We start from the raw sequence: 22,200 nt of genomic DNA, 5'->3' as shown, positions 1-22,200 counted from the left end.
TTTTATAAGCATTCTGTATTCTTAATTTTTATAGTGGTCGTGCTCAATATATGATACAAGACAATACAATTAGGGGCAGGTGTAATAAGATGGGCCAGTCACAGCGCAAACATACCGCAGTTTGCATTTTTGTTGCAACACTTAGCAACGTATACATTTTTGTCGTATGCAATATACTAATTTAAATATTTGTTGCATCTTCTTAGCGAGATCTCTATTACGAGAGTCATGTGACACTATTCAAATGAATAGAGGGAGTTGAGTTGTGGCTTGCAGCAGCAGAGGGTGTCTGAAGGATAACGTCTATACATACAAGGGTGCAAGAATCAAAATAGCATTGTTTTTGTTAAATATAAACGTCATCTGTACAATGCATTCTGTTCCGTCTTCATTTTACCTATTTTAATACTGTTTATATATATATATATATATATATATATATATATATATATATATATATATATATATATATATATATATATATATCATTGCAAAAAACTACATTGATGCAGCATTAGGGTTGAACTCATTGCCACAAAAGCAAGGAAATGTGGAGTTAGGGTTTTTAACCCTAACTGGCCATTTCCACCCCCACACAAGCAGCCAAAGGAACCAGACAACACAAGCAACTGCAGCCGTCATCAGATTACACATAGAACATGCAACTCTTTCCAGATGACACAAGAGACATTCATCATCATGGTCCACCAGTGCTGTAGCAATAGATATACGTGTACACTTCAACACATACACACCCACTTCAGGCTGCAGAACCGTATCAACTTTACCTTACAAGCCCAGAGTTTGAATATGGAATTTTAATTCATGAAACGCGAGACAGTAATAAAGCTTTTAATCAAAAGCTTTATTGAACTTCATTGAACAGAAACGAAAGCTTGACACAGAGTGTTTTAAATTCACTGTGTGTATCACAGTTCTAGCAATTCAAGCAGCTATACATTTGGTTAGAAACTGTGTCACATCACATTGAAGAAATTTTATCAGTGTAAGATAATGAAATTGGAAATACCAATCTCTTATTATCAGTAAGAGCTTCTCGATGAGCGATCCCAAGCAAAATAACAGCATCCAGCATTCATTTACAATATATATATATATATATATATATATATATATATATATATATATATATATATATATATATATATTGTAACACAGCAGGGAGGGGGTTAATCCTCCCTGCATGAAAGAAAACATGTGAGAATGCACATTTGTTTAATTGTGTTAATTGTTAATTATCCCCTGCACCTGGTAATTATTGTTAAATTAGGACCAGGTGCAGGGTATATAAGGGGTGCAGTCAGTCTGCTCACGGCTGCTGTATAGAAGGAGGCAGGAAGGTGTGCTCTGTTTCCAAGCAGTCGGCAAGTGAAGAGTTACTGTGTGTGTTGTGTTGTGGGGAAACGGCTTAGCCGTCCCACTTTATAGTATAGGTGTTCCTGAGTTTTAGTTAGCGCTCCGAAGGAGTTAGGTATTTGTTTTTGTTTTGTATTTTGTTTATTATTTGTATTATTAAAAGTGCGCGGAAGCGCTGAACCCCCAATTTCTGTGTCTGGGTCAATCTTTAAAGGGGCAACGAACCTAAGTGGGGGCAATTCATCACAATATATATATATATATATATATATATATATATATATATATATATATATATATATATATATCTTTTTTTAAATTACGACATACCTGGTACATTAGGCAGCACTGAGCGAGCGTTTTTGAGGACGTACCAGGTCGTCCAATAGCAAGGGGTTAAACGTTTCACTGTTTATTGTTACTCTCACATTATGGTGCTTTGCAGCCTCTGTGTACAGTATATATTTAAATGACCGTTCACCTTGTATTACTGACTGACAAATATACAAATGATAGTATTGTATAGGGTAAATAAGCATTGACTCTGGAGCCCAGTGGCTCATGCTTGTGTTTACAGATGACAATGCTCTTGTAATGACACCATTAAACCTGACTACAGGAGCATATACATTTTGTATAAATCATATTGAAATCAGATTCATTTTAGATATTGACCTTATGAAGTAATTATTGACTAAATCAAGGTAGGTGTCTATCTTTTAGTTATGTTGGTGTTGTTATGGGATCTGAACTGTGTCTTCAGAAAGCATGAGTACACATACAAATAAGTTCTCGTGAATGGAATAAGACACTATGAGATTGGTTAACCACGCTATTTCTGGAGTCCATAAGCTTGTAAAAAAAGCCTAAATTTCTTGAACTAGCTATAACCCACTTCATCATCACCATCATCAACATCATCATCATCATCATCATCATCATGAAATTGTAAATATTAATATAAAGCTTATTGCATATTGGACACTGGCTGAGTCAACCGGATTATCACTTTAAACAAAAAGCCTCATCTATAGGATGTTTTTGATTACACAGTTAAGAGAAGGTTTTATTCAACGAAACTGGTTAAACATTTTAATGATATGCTTTCTTCTTTGTGTGGAGTCCTTATTTAAACACTGCTTTCATAAAGTTCATAGCATTTCCACAGTACAGGTAGAACACTAGCGGCAAAGACCTGCAGTGCATTAACTTGTAATAAAGGACCGACAAAGAAGGCATTACCACTAAATTATTTTCAGCTGGAAATCAGAGACCAGTATATATGTCTACAACCTACTTCACACATTTTTATTTATTTATTTATTTCTTTATTTATTTATTTATTTATACAAGAAATTAACCCATTGAGGCAGAGGCCTCATTTACAAGGGGGTCCTGTCATACACAGACACAATCATACATAAAACAACACAATTAATATGTGTGTCTTCGAGCCTTAGACAATACAACAAATAAACAAAGGAGCAGTAATACAGCAGGGTTTTTTGTGGTTCGTTTCAATGTGGACGAAAAGCAATGCAATGGCAAGGAGTTTTAAGCAAATCCCTGATACGCTCTTTATAACCAAAAAATGAGAGGTTATCAAATGCCATTGTTAAACTATGTGAAAAAGTGTTCCAGGTTTTTGGGAGTCGATAAGTAAAAGCCATTTCTCCTAATCGTGTCCATATCCTTGGGACTACCAAACTACCAGAATCATGAGAACGCAAACTATAGCCAGTATTGAACCTTTTTAACCAAAGTAGTAAGATCATTGGGAACCATACCTTTAATAACTTTAAAAACAAAACAATACCAGTGATAAAGCCTTTCATTTGTCAATGAGAAGCATCCTAGTTTTTTATACATCTGGCAATGATGTGTCAAAAAAGGATACTCTAAAACAAAATGGCAGCATGAATTATATATTACACCCAATTTTTGCAAAGACTGCTTGGAAGCAAACTGATAGATAGATAGCACCCCAGGCTCAATTTAAACCTCTAATGACACATTGCCTATTGGTATTTGAGGGCTTGAGAGTTTGAAAGTTCAGTTACATCTGATCACAGCACAATGGACAGCCATCAAATGTGTGAGAGGAAGCCATTCGTTGCATGTCGAGTTTCTGAAAGCTAATTGATCCCAGAACTGCTTGGGTCTTGAAGAATACCAATGAATCAGCAGTTAAAACATTGCTTAATCCACTCCATAAATTTATGCCTCCTATTCTTTGTCTACTTGCAAATGTGTCATCTGGTCCTTATACAAGTTTGACATAGTTATTGAGATTGACTGTCGATCCCTTTCAGGATTTTAAAAACTTTGATCAAGTCCTCCTGAAACCTTCTCTTTTCTTGGCTAAATAGGTCCAATTCCCTTAACCTATTCTCATAATCTTCCAATATTTAATGAGGACCAGCAGAATAGTTAAAATGCATTCATTTTTACATATAAAATCCAGTATATTATAGATATTGTATTACCTGTCTCTAATGCCACAAAGGTCAATTTGCAAGTCACTATGATTCCCCAGCAGGCCTTGCTGCACTTGGATGAGATTCATTGGCTGGTTGTTGATAAATATGAGACGCATGCAGCCCTGGAAAGCAAGCGTTGGGTTTTTGCAGCCGAGGTTGTTCGTGGTAGAAGGGCATCCTGGGAAGGGATATAAACCAAAGAGTGAAGTGTTAAATATCCAGGTTGTTGGGTTGCATTTTACCTCTAGATGCCTGGGTTCAAGAGACATTGCAATGATTGGAGCCTCATTATTCTTGGAGATAATACTGTTTTTTTAATGAAGTCCACTTAGTCAAGGGGAAAAGGAATTGGGGTTCCCGTTTATTGTCAGTTGCATCAGAGACTTAAACAGACAACTGTATTTTAGATAACTTCAAACATAAGGTAGTTAAACGTATAACTGAGCAGCTAGACATAGGGTGGTAAAATAGTTTGTCTCACCGTTCATTCTCTTTATCACGAGTCACAAGTTGGTAACAAGCCATTGTTCAAGGTTCATCATGTTAAAGGGTTAACAAAATGAATGAACAAAATGCTTTTGGGTGCTTCTATTGAACGCTTTGTGCCCACTGAATGTCAGTGGGGATCCTCTGATCCCTAAGCCAATTGCCACTTCACATAAGGGGTCTGCTTAAAGCTGACAGGGTGGTTGCCCAGTACACTCTACTAGAGAGGGCTAGAAAGGTAAGTAGAAACAGTACCCAGTGATTTTACCTATCTAACCAGCGGGAGCATCAGTGCCAATGCAATGCTTCCTGTGAAATCCAAAGCAAAGAATATCAGCTTTACACAAGCTGGAAGCATACCTGCGCTCCCCTGACTGCATGATTCACCATGCACATGTTGTTGCCTTAACCAGATAAGCAACTCAGAGAACCCTCTGTTAAACACTTGTTAAACATGAAGCTACTCAATTCCCTTTATTAAATGTATTATCATTTTGAAAACAAATTAAGTTTCACAGCATTCATTGTAATATTGAAAACAGTTATTTAAATATAAAAGATGTATTTCATAAAGTGTTAATATATTTCTACACTGACTTTAATCTACCTGCATGAGGATTTCTGAATGGTAGCAGTCCTGTTTGCTGCTGGCAATGCAAAAGCGCAGGCTAAACCTACTATGTAAAAATCAGAGATTATCTGGCAGGCATAATTACAGTCATGCATTAGAGTAATTGCTGTTCAGTCCATTTCTCAGCATATTACATTTCCTCAGGTTTTGTGTGCTAATATCCTGTAAACCGAGGGATGCAATTACATCTTTTTATTTTCCATTTGTTAGTAGTCTATTACATTTACTTAATCACCATGCAATTATTTTAAGACTGAAAAATACTACATTTATGCCATGCATACAATTTCCTTCATACTAGTTATGGACAAAAACTCAACAAAGAGCCTTAATTTTTTTGCAAATTAAAATTGTTTGCATGCAATATTGAAACACCTGAAGAAGAAGAAGAAGAAGAAGAAGAAGAAGAAGAAGAAGAAGAAGAAGAAGAAGAAGAAGAAGAAGAATCAGAATCAGACACCCCTGCCTAACCCATTTTTAACCCTTTATCAAAGTCAGACAAATCAGCTGTCTGGTCCATCATGACCAAAAAAGAGATGCAGCTTTTATTTACAGTACTACTGTCAGGGATGCATATGGCAAGACTGTCATGTGAGGAACGGATTACTTTTTAGGGTGTTACATTGAGCATTGTTTATTTAAGTAAAAGGACCATCTCCTTTTTCCTTCTCATTGATTTTCCACACAGTGTAATACCCTTAGAGTGAGTGAACACAACTCTCAGGCTCCACTTTAAATATCCATATATCTTGATCTCTTCCTATAAATCCTGGCATCCCATCTATCTGGCAATCCATCACTGTTAAAGTCAATAAAAAAGCTAATTCATTATTTAGTACATTTATGAGAACTGCGTGAACTTCTTGCTGTTCAATATAAACAAGTTTAGGGGTGTTTATAGGTTTGTATTTCAAAGTTGACAACCATATTATCTCCATAAAAACCCAGGAACAAATTATGATCCAAGCTCTATGTGGAACTGACAGGCCCCTCCCACAGAAGCTGTACCTCCGAAGAAATAGCTGTCTCCAGAGTGGATATGCACATTGGCCTCCATGGTGGAGGAGGCATCATTGTCCAGTGTAAGGGAGACCTGCAGTCCTCGGGTGCTGAGGCTCACAGTGTGCCAGAGCCCATCATTGAGACCATGACCTGAAAACCAAGAAACAAGAGCCTGTCATTGAGACTAGAAAGATGAGTATAGCACTGTGTGATCTGAGGTGTTTTTTCTGTTCTTACCATCTGGTGCTATCCATTTATCTGTTTTAATACATTTTGTTTCATTTTGTGCCAATTCATTTCATAAGAACGTTATCATAACCCTGGTTCCCTGAAATAGAAATGTATTACACAATGGGTTAACCTATTACACCCGATTCAACTGAACATTCTATCAAAGCTGTGTCTCATGAGACTGATGGCTTGCCATACTTGTAAAGCACAGTAACGTCCAAAGAACGCATAAATACCTCATGCATGTGCATCTGAATCTGGCTGAGACGCCACTGTCAGCACTCTGGTTCCAAAGGCAGGGTTCTGAGGATCCAGGACATTAAGCCTGTAAAACCTTGTGAAGGTGTGAGGAGTGGCCCACACCACACTGCATTGCAAATGTCAGAGACCGATGCACCCTGAAACAACGCCCAAAAGGTAGCAAGACCCCTGGTGGAATGACCTGTGACCTTCTCTGGAGGGGAAAAGTTGGCTTGCTCGTAAGCAATCTTGACTGTCTCCACGATCCAACTGGATAGCCTCTGTTTTGATAGAGCTTAACCTTGGTTCTTAGCTCCAAAACATATAAACAAGTGCTCAGGGTGGGTTCGTGAGTGCGGGCAGCAGCACATTGAACTGCTACTGAGGAACTTTGTCCTTCAAAGAAGGCCGAGGCCTCCACGTCCCTTTCAGAAACTGTCCAGCTGGAAAATAAGCCCCTGGGGACACCGAGTCAATTTTAATATGGCAAGCCGAGATGGCTGCCAAGTAAACCTTCAGAGTCGCAGGGGACTTACCCTCATCAAAGAGGTCCTGCAAAAACTGCAGAATGACTGGCATGGGGCAAGTCGTGGGATCAACCTGAAGAAGCTCTCGCATTCTGGAGAGTCGATATTACTCTCTCCAAACAAGCCTAACTGGCTGAACCGGAGCCGTTCAGGGGCCAAACCCAGAGCTGTAGGCTCGATGGGTTGGGGTGCCACAACTTTCCCTGAGCCGAGCTGTACTGTGGTGAGCACCCAGATGTCCGTGGTGCTTGATCGCCAGTAATCCAACCCCTAGGGCTGCTGCTGAACCGCTGATGGTTTCGCCGTTGCTTTACGTGCATAAAGCAGTTGGCTCTCTGTGTCTGGCTGCCCTATGGTGGGGTGCCAGCTGACCTGCAGGCACTGTCGGCCGCTGATTCAGGGGCTGCTGTGCCCTAGGACGCCAAGGTGCCGTTTGCTTCCTGGCTTGAAGAGACAGTGACCAGGTTCAGCTCATCTAAGGTTCGCTGGGGGGGGGCCTGTGATTCACTGACAAGCTCTGTACAAGCGTCGACTGGTAAGTCACCAGGATGCTTGTGTAGTTAACCAGCCGGGTAGCTAGAGCTTCTGCCGCATAGGCCTTTTTTATCACCTCTGTGACCTTGCACTGTTTGTTAGGGCACGACACATCTTTGGAAAGGACCGCCAGATGTGTGTCTTATACAAGGGAGGCATGGATGCTGCGACAGAAGGAAAGTGGCCAAGCCCCAACTCCTCTGCATCGTGGACCTGATATAACAGGTCAGCAGCCCTGGGGATGGCCGGGGCTGTTGCGGGGTGTCCCCAAGTTGATTGGACCTCATGCAGAAATTCCGGGTGGACAGGGGGCATCGAGGTCCTTCTAGAGGGAGCTGAGGGCCTGTCAAAAATGGAGCACTTCGGCTCAGACTCCTTAGGCCATGGCACTTCCAGTTCTGTGGTGGCTCTTTTCAATTAAGCCGTGAGCTCTGTGGAGAAGGGGAGAGGTGCTAGTGACTCATCCTCCTCCAGCTCCTCCAATTGAGATTCCTCTAGCTCCTGGGTGCGCCTAAGCCAGTGACTCTCTGTGTAGCTGAAAGGCTGAAATAGAAAATGGCACTGAGCGCCATCCTGCATGAAGTTTTGTCTCCTGTAGGGGTGGAGACAGGCGTGCTGACATCGCGGGCATAAGACGCTGCTTTGGTAGAGTGTTCAGTTGAATGGGGTGTAATAGGTTAACCCATTGTGTAATTGAATACATTTCGTACTTGAAAAGGAACCTCTTTAACGGATAGGATTTGGCATTGCCCTGGAGTGGTTCTCCTGGTACACCCTGGGTCCCTTGATTACTCTGAAAGGCAAACAACTGACATTGTAATTGTTGGTCAAGTACACGTAACAATGCTGCACTTGTACCTTGATGCTGATGGCTAAATTCAAGGTGATAATGCACCCATCCACTGTGCCAGAATTTTGAGCAAATAGTTTGAGGAGCTTGACTGAATTCGGGTCCACGACAATTCCTGGATTTCGATCCAGTTGAGCATGTTAGGGACAAACAACATATTTGTCATCACTATCCTCTGCCTTCCTTTCTGCACCTACTGTGTCAAATATTAATGACTGAATGAATTATCCCTCTGAACTCCCTCTAGAACCGTCAGAAGTCTATGCCACATGATGAAGCTTTGATCTGGGCAAACAGTGGCCCAACCTGACGTTAGGTATAGGTCAGACTACAACCACCAGCGTTGCCTGTCTATCAAACAATAACTTTTACTAGCACTAAACTCATGGCATCAAAACATCATTTTAGATTAACAGAAGTCTGTTGGATGGGGTTATGTACCTGTTGTCAGTTCTGTTTTCTCCAGCAGGGATTTCTGGTGGGTAAGTTTCAGTTTTCCGTTGCTGAGATAGAGCAGTAAGAGCTCCGGCTTCTGGAAAAGCTGTGACGAGAGCAGGAGCCCTTCCCGGTTCCAGGTGCGGAACTGGAAGCGAAGCGAAAGGCCGTCCGCTTGGGAATCAACCGGCAGCAGCAGGTAGCTACTGGTGGAGCTGAGGAACGTCACAGGAACCATCTGAGGGTCTGAGCAGGAGAAGGTGACATTACCCTGGAGATACAAAGAACAAAGGAAATATAAACAAACCTTTCTAAACTAAATTTGAAATGATTAAAAGTGTGGTTTAAAGTGGCTTTAAGTGACCAGGGCTTAAAATAATGAGCTATGAATATTATTTAACCTAGAATAAAGTAGTCTTTAAAATCTTAAAAGGAGTTGACAAAGTTAACCCTAACCAATATTTTAGGTACAGCACAGAAACCAGGACCAGAGGACACAGTGTGGTGAGGGTTGTTGTTGATGCTATATCGTTTGGGATCATATAAGACCCAGCTTGACAAAGTTTTGAGATGAATTAGCTACTAGGGGCAGGATTTTCAAAAGTTCGTAAATGATAACTCCAGTGTTAATCAACAAATCGTTATGTCATATTGATTTTGGCATTTTCAAGAGGTCGTTATGCCTATCTTGTTATTAAATAATCATGCTAACTTGATTTACGAAATAATGTTAATATCTTAAAGAGCAGTGCTTCTTGCAACTATTTATTTTGTTTGTGTGGGAATTTAAAAGCAAATCTGTGTTAATTGTCATAATTTATCAGGTGTTAATTTGCACTTGGAAAAGGAGGGTTTTACTTAACAAAAGAATATAACTCACCTTGAAACAGAAATTACCTAGATAATTCAATATTTGTAGCTTTGGAAATATTTTAGACTTTTATATACTTGTGGTTATGAATGAGATTTGTTCACTTGTTTTAACCATGTGTAACCTTAAGCCCGGCACACAGTGCCCAATGACATTGCAGGAAAGGATGCATGGATGCATAAAATACAGTGGCAATGGGGCAAATCAATAGGCAAAAAGATAAGGCTATGGCAGTAATAAATATCTGCAATTCTGGCTAGAACTTAAGGCGACGTGATCGTGAAAACCACATATGACTGGAGACATGCATGTATTCTCTCTCTCTATTAAACACACACATACACACACGGTATTCCATTGGTTTGCATATAATGTCCGTGCCAATATTTTTTGAAAACAAGGCCTGACAGCCCCACATTGTACTTTTTAACAATTAGACGAAATATTTACATAATACTTAAAAACTGCTTTTATATTTCTTACTACGTACACTAAACCACTGGATGAACCCAACTGTACACTCATCTTGGAAGGAGATAGAACAGGAAATATTATCGCCAATTAGAGTACAAGATATACTGTTCTCTGGTCTTACAAAAGGTGTTCCCTGCACTATGGCCCCATAATCGCATACACTGTGCAAACTTTTCAGGCAGTGGAAAGAACTTTGGGTCTTAAAATTAAGTGGCACAGACATTCGCCCATTTGGAACAAAGTTAATATTTTAACTGGTGGTAAACCCCTTTCCTTGGATTCGTGGGCCCGGAGGGGTATAAACATGTTGAACGATGTAGCCGGTCAGGAGTCTATCCGAGAGTTCCAGGACCTAGTTTCTCGCTATAGTTTCCCTAGCACCTCTTTGTTTTTTTTTTATTTTAGACTGAGATCTGCTTTAAAACATATGGGGTTCCCTGGGGCTCCAACTTAATCCGTCACCCAGTAGTGGATTGGGTCCTGGGGGCAGCACCTAAGGGCTTAGTCTCCCATATATATAAGCATCTCACCGCACACTCCCCTGCTCCTCTCTCTTGTTCAAAGCTATGGGAGAAGGATATAGCGCAGTGGGGAGGGACTATAGATTGGGAAGCGGTGTGGGGTAGTGTTTTTGGAGCGTCTAAGAATCCAAATCACCAATTTATTCACCCCAATTTATTTGACCCCTCGTAAAAGACATCTTATGGGGCTAGCCCCTCATCCTCGTACTTTGTGCAACTTAGGAGTACCAGGCACGCTGATGCATATACTATGGGACTGTCCAGATGTTCAGCTTTTTTGGGGGCAGGTAGTCGATTCCATTTCTGCCATTATGGGGAGGCACTTCCCACTGGACCCTGCCCTTTTTCTCCTGGGTGATGTTTCTAAATTTCCTCTCTCTGAGAATGAGCGTAGACTGTGGCTGGCAAGTATGACTGCTGCAAAGAAAATGATTGTGCAGCGCTGGCTCCCTCCTCACCAACTCTCCTTGCGGCACTGGCTACAGGTGTTTTTAGACATTATTTTTTTGGAGATGTCCTCAGTCAATGGAGCTAAAGCTTCCACTCTGATGATGCGGAGAGACTCGACAACTGCAATTAAGAAGTTACTATTGTTGTAACCAGTATGCACTACTCATTTATTTCTTGTCAACCCATGTAATGAGGGGATGGGGTGGGTGGGGTGGGTGAAATTTTTCCAATGTCTTTTTGTTCACTTTGTATATAATTTTTCAATAAAAACTTAATTACAAAAAAAACTGCTTTTATAATCATGATTCATTTATTATTAATAGCGTTATCATTAAATTGTACCAAATTACTTTTTTTTTATTTACAATGAAGGTAACCAATACTGTATCGCCCAAATGCTTATAAAGTGAGAAAAAACATGTTTTCCCATCATTGTAAATAAAAACCTGATTTGGTATAGTTTAATTATAACGCTATTAATAACTAGAGTTGCATTCAACTTTACGACTTCTAGTACCAGTACCAGTAACAGTACCAAACACTTTAGCAAATAGTGCAGAATGCCAGTAACAGTTCCAAACACTTTAGCAAATAGTGCAGAATGCCAGTAACAGTAAAAGTACCAGTATCCAACACTTTATCAAATGGTGCAGAATGTATACATTGGTTACTATATGTGTTCCATAGTAACCATGACCCTACATGCACTCTCTCAGGAGTTATAAGCCAGTTTTACATTTGACCTTTAGGAGAGGTCAAAGGTCACGGGCAATGACATTGTTTTTTATAGAGCATACATGGGTTACTATATGTGTTCCGTAGTAACCATGGCCCTATCTGCACTCTACAAGGAGTTATTAACCAGTTTTGTATGTTGATGATGTAATCCAATGTGGCGGCTATGTTTTATATTGTAGCAACTTCCCTTGAACAACGTTTAAAAACAACCACACTAGGATCTTGTGTGCACATTTTTGTTTCAATCAGACTTGTGGTTTCAGCGAGGAAGGTTTTTGTAAGCCAGTTTTGTATGCTGATGATGTCATTCAACGTGGCCGACATTTTTTTTTGTAGCAACTTCCCTTGACCAAATCTTAAAGACAACAATCGGACTTGCGCTTTGGGAGAAGAAGATCTTTGTAGTTTGTGATTATCACGTCTGTACCGTGCGACTTTAACGGCCGCCATACCACACAACCTATCAGCTTGTTACGAAAACCAGTTCATCTTGGACTATCCCTCAACAGGTATACCAACTTTCAGCACTCTGCAATGAGTGGTTTTCGAAAGACGAATTTTTACATTTAAGCAAAATGTTTTTTTTTTTCAATACAATATGGCGGCCAAACCATGTGACCTACGACATTTGTTCAATTAACATCTACCAACTTCCCATAAGCATCTAACAAGGCTTTAAAATATGGGTTAGCAGTGGCATATGAAACTTCACATGGTCTTCCTTAAAATTGACATTATACAAACAAAACAACATTGAAACAATTGGCAATTAGATCATTATAACACTGCAGAGTTAAATCTGACCATGCTTATGAAATATTTATTCGGAAGATTTTTTTTAAGAGATTTTAAGTCTGATTATTTGGTGATACCAGCTTTGTGAATTGGAAGCAATGCTTATCGGAAATAATAAGACAAGGATAAAAAGAACTCCAGTATCTCTGTGAATTTGGCCCACTGCATTTTGGAAGTAAAGAGTTACAAGTAAACGAATCATAATGAGTAACTCTGGCATTTCATTGTAAGGTCAGGATGTGTTTTGAACTCTCAGTGCTGTCACTCAAGCGGGTGACCTTTACACAATCAACTCCCCAAGCAATCAGGACCTTTTCTAGACTCAGATTTACATTTAAACTGTCTCCCTACTGACCATCTGTGAAATGCCTGCATTCTGATTATTTATATCGCTGTGTGTAAATTTAAAATTGTGTTTTCTTTTTAGTATACTGTGTCTGTTTAAGAATGTGCTGTATGAGAAAGTAACAGAAATTGTAACTTTATTAAATAGCAGTCAACAAATATATAGAAAAAGTACCATAATGGGATTGGACAATACATTAGAAACATATGCCATATAACTGTCAACACGAGAAGTCTGCTCAGTGTTTGAATGGTTCCCTAGAATGGCATTAGTTCACTGGATATGGACACAGAAGCACAGCACCTGCCAACCAAGGCATGCCTGTTGTGACTGCAACTGAATACAGGTGGCTGTTATATATTACAGAAAGAGGTAATTTCCATAACAAATACATCTGTCATGTGAAGAACAGCACAGCACACATGTGCTGCATAATAAAACAAAGTACCGTTGGCAATATTCTGAAGCAAGTGTAAAGACATGTTCTGGGAATAATAAAACAGTTTTAACAATACAAAGCTAACAAGAAACAACTTCTGAGAAGTTCAATTTTCGTTCTGATCAGTTAAGCTGAAAATGTTATTTCTGAAATAACTGGGTTTACAAGCATGTGAAAATCGACTCTACAGTCATGACTGTGTGACGTTGTCATGCGAATACATCATGAAACAGCAAAAGAATGTCCTTTTGGTCAGCACAACTTTAAGGGCAGGGTCAGTCGCTTTCTCACGATAAAAATAGCTGTAAAAACCCATGTAAACCGGAGCAGGAATCGCGCTTGTGTCTCACGAGATTTCAGCAGTCAAGATCCCGTTTAGCTGGCGGAATCTCACGTTATTCCTCAGCAAAGCCGTACCAAACCACTTCAAAACAGTAATTGTTAATATGCACACATTACATAATTATAAACTATATATATATATTTTTCGGGAGTAAAACCATTTACATCAACCACCAGTCTTGATAGTCTCTGAGATGTTAATCTTGAGAAAGTCTCGTGAGGGAGAGGGCTCGTGAGGTGTTTGAATGTCGGCTTAATAACTTTCCAATATACTTTTTTTTTTTTAAATGTGAACAATAACAACGAGAAATGAATATATTCCAAGAATACTTTTACTTATATATTTCTTTTTTTTTTTTATTTGCAGGTTGAAATCGCCAGATCTACTATGACAGGGAGCCCCGCCCCTTTGTATTTTGCATAAATATATGTTATTATTATTGCTGTATTTTGTGTGTATTATTATGGTAGGCTATTGGGTGTAAATACGGTTGCTTATTAGTGTAAATGTGTATTGTTGTATGGTGATGGGTGTGATTGTTATTTGTGTTGTATAATGTATGTTCGAATTGTTATTGTCTGTTTGGTCATAGGGCCGTTTTGTTTTCTGTTTTGTTTAACAGTGTGTTATTCATTTTGTTTAATGAATAAATGTGAGCACAAAAGCTCATTACACCCCACAATTAGTTCTCCTGTGTGTCTACTTCCTGGTCTGATGTCACCCACATTAGCCTTCCCTGACACCTTTTTGTTCTTTTTTCTCTTCTATGTTAGCAGATTTTAAAACCAATGAATTTAATGTATTCGTTAAAAATGTAAACATCTTTTTTGGTTATTTTATCACACTAATTCAAATGGAAGGGAAGAAGGAGGGAAATTACCTAGGTAGGATAATGATTGGATTCATGTTGGCCCATGGTTGGCTCCCAACATTGGGCCAATGTTGGCCGCCAACCTTACATGTTACATTGGCCCAACATCGTTGTGCTGTCTGGGAAGGTAACAAGACACAAACAAGTAATGTGTGAAAATTTGGAATTTGCATGACAACAAGTTAATTCTTTTCTTTTGTTAATTTTTTTAAATCTTCATTGCAATGCATGAAGCTCTCACGACATTCAGAGTCGTTCTTTTCCTAATTACTAGGCAGACATGGACATTTAAATATCCCCTTCCCTAAATTACTATGAACTGAGTAATCTGCATTGGTACGGCCGACTTTTTTTCTTTAATCAGAACACCATAACAACGCATTTCCTGCAAAGCACAGGAAACTGTCATGACTTGTCCATGTAAATGCTGTCAGTGTGTACTTTAATATAGTGCTAGCAGGCTGTTCTTGTTGAAATGTGTTTTTTCATTTTTAATTATCTATACATACAGTACTTTGAACAAAAAAGGGATTGTTCCAACACGCAACTAAGCTGTTTATAGCACAATTAAAATTATGTTATTCATTTTAAAAAACATGCTTTTACCTTTGGACACTTGGTGACAGATAGAGCCTAATATTTGCCCCATTCCAAACACATAAAGGAAAGGAGAATAAAAAAAGTATTACTCAGACAAAAGACAACAAACAAAATCACTTTAGTTTTCCCTGCTTCACTGTCATCTTTGACAAAATGCATTATGATGGGAAACATTAGCTATGTGCTGAGAGGTGCACTGAGGAGATGTCAGGCTTGATAATGCCTGTAATGTTGACGCCTATCTCAAACAGCGATTATCCAATCTTCCAGGGCACAGAGGGGGTCAGTTGAGAAGAAGAAACCGATGCATCATATTAGCTGCTGCTCCCGATCAGGTCACTTACTGGATACCAGATCCATTTTATTTGACTGCTAAGCAAAAGGTCTCCAAGCAGTATTTGTCTTCTGAAGTCAGTGTAAGTGCAGGGAATCAATTACTGTATTCCATTGTTCTGTCTGGGAAAGTAGCAAAGCCTTTTGGTAATCTGAGAGGAGAGAGGGGTCAGTTCACAAAAGGGTCTTTGGTCTAATGCATGGAATCAGTGGCATCATCATTTCCTTTTCAGAAATGAATGGATGTATCACATGTGAATGAGATCAAATTAATTCCATGAATCAATGTAATGCATATGTGTCTCTCCAGCTAGAGCAAGCCCCATTTGGAGATATGGGCGTCCATTCAATTGATCTAAAGAGAGTTGGAAAAATAATTTGTGTACCAAGGTTTTGAAAATCAAACATCTGACAGTTGATGTGTGCCTCTGTCTATAAAAAAAAAAGTTAAAAAGAGGGTGATTTATTTCGTTTTAAAGGATGGTGGTATTTACATATCTACCATCCACTACCAACTGAATAGATTCCTTGGAGACAATATTCTCAAAATATATAGTGTTATTTTTCCAATAAATCTGTCTTTACCTTGCTTCTAACAACCTTCTTTATTCTATTCAAATCATGTGACAATGTACCCTTTCAACTCAGATAGCCCTACCTAAGCTCTCTAAGTCTGATTCATACTACTATTGGTAGTAGTTAAGATTTTCAGCAGTTTCATGCTGTGCTATTTATTGAATGGCTGGTTGTATTAATTTGCTGTGTAACCTGTGGAAAATGAGGGTTCCTAAAGTCATGAATTAGACTGGTACTTTCATTCTATTTGATTTTTTTAACCTTCTTTTGTTATGCATCCTTTTCCATAGGTTAAACTGTGTGTTAACGCAACAGTATGATACTTTAATGAACATTTTGATCCCAAACAAAAGTTTAGTACCATATGTAGACTCAAGCTCCAGACAGGACATTTTATTCTCAAATAACATCATTACATTTCATTCCTGTTTAATAAATATGAGTTTGCCATCCACACATTTAATAAATAAATAATTTTCCTTTTGTGTAGTTTTAAAATTTAAAACCAGAAACAAGGATTACCATCTACAGTAATTACAGTTTTTAGCACTGAGGAGTGAAATAATGTATTTCACTGATGTGGTTTTGTTTCTACTCCACTTGTTTCCACTAATTGGAAAAAAAAGCCCCAGAGAATCCATCTATAAAAATAGATAAAAGTCAAGCTATCTCTAATTGCACAATATATACTGTAACCGATGGCAACTACTCTTAAATACCCAGAAGGCAGCACAGTAGTCATTAATGTTTAGTCTAGTAGGCTTTTGTCTGTTGAGAGGTAGAGCTATGCTTAGCAAGGAAGGCTAGCAAGCAGGTAGATTAGTTAATTGAGTGATTGAGTGAGCAAGTAGGTTAATTAGTAAGTAGAATCAAGGTTAAGTGTTAATGGATTTGGCATTACTATCCATAAAAACTTAAATGAACATGCTTAACCGAAGAGACATGAACATGTGCCAAAGTTCTCCAAGTAGCGTAGATCATGATCAGAGAAATTCTATGAACTTAAAAAGACACTTAGCATTCATGGAAAGTACAGTTTTATCTGAGCATTTTACAGTGAACACGGCTTAGTTATTGAACAGCGTTACTGAACATTTAATCAAGTTAAGGACCACAGTTCAGCTGTAAATAATTAGTAAAAAAGATACTACAAGAGTGGATGTATGACAAAAAGTAAATGTGACTGCTAAAATAGATGATGCTGCAGATTTCACCTGACCCACAAACTGTGTGAGGCTCAGGTGGAGTCCCAACCCTTATTAAAGTTTACCATGGTACATTTGCATGGCCATTTTTCCATGGATATACTGTGCATTTACCACGCCTCTCTGTGATTTATATTGATTACCTATGCTTTATTAACTTTATTTTTACTACAATAAAGTTCAGTAAATACTTCCACTGGAAGTCAGTTTATTTACAGGATAATGTTGGTAAGCAGTTGAGAGGTACAGAAAGTCTCTAGTTACTACCCATTGAACTTTGTGTGAGTTTTGGTGCATATTGAGTGATAAATTCTAGCTGAACTGTAATTCAAAAGCACTGTAGAAGGTGTGAATTGGGGCAACATATTTTTGGAGGGTTTGGAAACCCCTGACTTATGGTGTAAAATATTCCTTTATATAAGCACTTTGTGTGGGTGAGAGGTCAGCAAACCATTATCAAAATATTATGCATTTGCACTGAAATAGATTGAAAAAAATAAAATACAATAACACAATAGTGACAATATTTAAACATTTTACTCCACTCCCTAAATAATCCCCTTCTCCTGTTATTAGACCTTGAAATTTGCAGACACCCCCTTAACAAGCTGCATGGTCACCCCAGGTAATTTACAACAAATCATAGCAACCCAGTTCAGCGTCAGTAGGTGTGTAAATATATACTCAGTGTGTGCTAAGGGAAAGCTTATGGCCAACTGTTCATTGCCCACTGGGCCCATCTCCCTTCCTATCGCAGAGGAAGAACAAGCTTGTTACCTTATTAGACTACTGTGTAAGCTATGTCCACAAAAGAGGGTGATGCAACACACTTGTCTTATTCAAAAATATCTTATAATAATATGCAAGACGCACCATATTTTCCATTCCCATTGCACATATTGGCTCTATGAGCTCATTGGTGGGTTTAATTAACTGCCTTTGTTATTTTCCACTGTTTTGGTCCCTTGTTACCACTTGGCAGCTCTCTCTCTCATTTTTATACACTGTATTTCTGAATTACATTGATCAAATGGCCAACTCCAGTTTCCTTACTGTGTGAGTCAGTACAGTATATAGTGAAACAAAGTGCAGTGTTTGGCTTTTGGTTGGGGGGCCTTTGGAATATTTTAATGTTATTATAAATAACATCTAAGAAACAACAGTTACAGAATTCTAAAGTTTAAAAGACTCCATTGTAGAGTTAAAAAAAATGTAAACTGATGGATTGTACCCCACACCACGGTTGAGATAGAGTGTAGGTCAGGAAGCAAGTTTTAAATTTGTAGGATGGTGCTGTACAAAATGTACTGTCCGATCACAGCACATTGTTAAGTCCAGGATAAATGCTAAAAGAGATTTGAAGTAGATTTTAAAACCTTAGGTATCACTATATGAACTTCGAGCAGACAACTACAATAGTGTGCTGCTTCCTGGGTCTAATAATGGCACAGTTTTCTTCTGCTCCAGGATCTCTCTCATACCTTTACGGTTCTGTTAAAATATGCTGATTAAGTAATACAACACACCAAGCTGTGTGCTTTTGGGGAATTACCACAATGCTAGATGTGTTGTGTATATACAGTGCCTATAGAAAGTCTACACCCCCTTTCAAAATATTCTAGAAATTTGTAGAAAATTAATTAAAAATAAAAACTGAAATAGCTTGGTTGGATAAGTGTCCACCCTCCCTTGTAATAGCAATCCTAAATTAGCTCAGGTGTAATCAATCGCCTCCATCTGGTTAAATTGTAGTGATTCACATGATTTCAGGATAAATTCAGCAGTTCTTGTAGGTTCCCTCTGCTGGGTAGTGCATTTCAAAGCAAAGACTCAACCATGAGCACCAAGGCGCTTTAAAAATAACTCTGGGACAAAGTTGTTGAAAGGCACAGATCAGGGGATGGGTATAAAAAAATATCAAAGGCCTTGAATATCCCTTGGAGTATGGTCAAGACGATTATTAAGAAGTGGAAGGTTTATGGCATCACCAAGACCCTTTCAGGATAGAAGGGAAAATGAATGGAGCAAAGTACAGAGAAGTCCTTGAGGAAAAGACAGACTGCAAGACAGCTGAAACTGGGATGGAAGTTCACCTTTCAGCATGACAATGACCCAAAGCACACAGTCAAAGCTACACTGGAGTGGCTAAGGAACAAAAAGGTAAATGTCCTTGAGTGGCATGACTTGAAGTTTGCTGTCCATCAATGCTTCCCAAGGAACTTGACAGAGCTTGAACAGTTTTGTAAAGAAGAATGGTCAAATATTGCCAAATCTAGGTGTGCAAAGTTGGTAGAGACCTATCCCAACAGACTCACAGCTGTAATTGCTGCCAAAGGTGCTTCCACCAAGTATGAACTCAGGGGGGTGGAGACTGATCCAATTATGATCTTTCAGTTTTGTATTTTTAATATATAATTTTTTTCTCAATAAAAACTTTTTTTCCCCTTAACAGTGTGGAGTATGGTGTGTAGATAAGTGGAAAACAATCCTCATTTAAATGCATGAAACTCTGAGGCACTGACACAACAAAATGTGAAAAAAGTTCAAGGGGGTGTAGACTTTCTATAGGCACTGTGTGTATATATATACACACACACACACACACACACACACACACACACACACACACACACACACACACACAGTGTATATACACCACCCACTCAATATATCCCGGGCGTCAGGGTCCAATATAAATCCTCTACACAACCTGCCTTTGTATAAAAAGCAGCATACCGTTTTAATTCATACAGCGGAGGGTAATTGCTTCTCATCAACTTAAATCTCTAATTAATTTCATGAATCTTCCTCTCCTTTCTCAAATGCCCAAACCGCTGCATTGAAAGAATCCATTCCCAACATTGTTAGGGAGCTGACATCACTGCCCTGTGACTTTTGCTAGTGCATTGCTTAAAAAACCTCTTCAGCAAGTAGATATTTAATTTGCTTTGTGTTTTTGTGCAATGCGTGTGTATATGATAACAGTATGATATTAATGCTTTGTTTTTAATTTCTTTATATGTAGTATTAGAAACAACGATTTCGGTTTTACAGTTTTGTATGTACATATACCTGTCTACACCTGTAAACAGGTATATGTACATACCCGTTTCTTTTGAATTGTATATTTTATTATATTTTTTCACTGTTTGTAGTCATATTGTATGGGCGCTCATTTTGAAAATAAAGCCTTTTATGTTTAATTTTCCATTCAAATACGGTGTTTCTGAGATGCAAATGTTAGAGATGATGTTCATGAATAATACTTTTGAGATGTATCCGATAGTATGTCTTTCATTTTCATAATGAAGCAGATTAAAAATGTATGTGTCAAACTGAATCACTGTTTGGGCCGGGGTTCACGCCAAATCAATACATAAAAATAACTCCCTCGCTCTCTCTGCTCTTCCTCTTTCTTTCCTCCAACACTCTCACTCGCTCTCGTTCTCTGTTCTTTTGACTCTGGGCTCTTTCACCGCTTCTCAGATAGGCTCTCTAGTTGAGTCTACACGCGTTCTCCCGCTCGCAGCTCAACCCGCCCCCTACTTATAGCCTCTGGGTCCCGCCCACCACCCGCACACACACTCCATACACACACACACACTAATGTCGTGCCCGTACCCTTACAACGCACAGAACACTAAATGAGACACAACAAACAAGATACACAAGACAAACAATGTCCAGGACGATATATCAATGTATAAACAAATTATTGTATTATTGTTTTGTTTTTTTACATTGTCACAAAACTATATACAACTGTATAAATCATCACTCTGGTTACAAACAGTAGTGACATCTACTGTCAGCTCTACAATCACAATATTTGTGATCAATGGATTCTACCACCATGCTTTTTCATTGTACCTTATTTGTACAGTACAGTACTGTGTTCCTTAACCTCTATAAAACTGGTATCTAATGTGTAGGTTAGTGATCATATAATCGTGCACAGCAAATCCTCTGGTATTTTTTTTCTGTAGGCAGATCCTTGACTTAAGAATTAACTTTAAATAATTAAAGAGTATTTACCGATGTGTTATGAAAATGCTTAAATGGCATACAACTGCTCTAATTTCAGTGCCTGGGCACCGATGAAACAATCTCTTTCCCTTGTTGTGTCAAGGCAATAATAAGCTGTGGGGAAATCAAATATTTTTTTCTGCAGCTTCAAGCAGTGTTGCCAATTTAACAAATTTCTCGCCAAATCGAGTGACTTTAAGGGCTGACTTGGCGAGATTTGTTGTCAAAAGCAACTAGCTACAAATCTAGCGATTTCCAGGACAGTCATCAGAGAATTTCAGAAGATATAAAATTGGAAAAAACGTTTTGATTATCCTGTATTAGCAACGTCCTTTTATAAGAATCATTGTCAGGGTAATTAAATGAAATCCAATAATGCCCCACCCCATTTGAATACGCAAGGAACTTCAGTGCGTCCTTTACTTAGCAACGGGCTCAACAACCACATGCCTGTTTCCAGGGGAGACCAGATTTCGCGTGACACCAAACCGGCATGATCACCTCGCCCCCCAACTCCTGCGTTCCCGTACTTCCAGATTTAGGACTACACCACTGCTCATGATATGGTTCCTTAACATCAGCAATAAGTTTTGCAGAACAGGAAACAGTGATCTAAGATGTTGAACATTTTACGATTAAAGAAATGTGAAGTATAAAATGTAATTATGTACCGTTTTTGCTGCCCCCTTCAATTTGTTCTGCCTATATGATTATGCTGGCCCTGCACGGTATAGATCCAAGGCTTGCATCTCTTGGCCAGGCCGATGATGTTCACTCTGTTGTAGTAAAGGTTTAGGGTTAGGCTTAGGGATTGAAACC

The 22,200-nt window shown here is 38.8% G+C and overlaps 1 protein-coding gene across 1 annotated transcript in view; it reads right to left on the bottom strand.

Moving 5' to 3' along the window:
* Positions 1-22,200, bottom strand: part of LOC117410804 (contactin-associated protein-like 5) — a 245,439-nt gene that overhangs the window by 83,611 nt on the left and 139,628 nt on the right. The window contains exons 8-10 of the mRNA XM_034017651.3: positions 8,800-9,064; positions 5,983-6,126; positions 3,864-4,035 (exon numbers count right to left, since the gene is read on the bottom strand). Of these exons, the coding sequence (XP_033873542.3) occupies positions 3,864-4,035; positions 5,983-6,126; positions 8,800-9,064 (581 nt within the window). The remainder of the gene's footprint in view (positions 1-3,863; positions 4,036-5,982; positions 6,127-8,799; positions 9,065-22,200) is intronic.

This window comes from Acipenser ruthenus, chromosome 10 (assembly GCF_902713425.1).
Source record: "Acipenser ruthenus chromosome 10, fAciRut3.2 maternal haplotype, whole genome shotgun sequence".
In the NCBI taxonomy this organism is placed as follows: domain Eukaryota; kingdom Metazoa; phylum Chordata; class Actinopteri; order Acipenseriformes; family Acipenseridae; genus Acipenser; species Acipenser ruthenus.
Note: the sequence above shows the minus strand (reverse complement) of the source record. Positions and strands in the feature narration are given on the sequence as shown.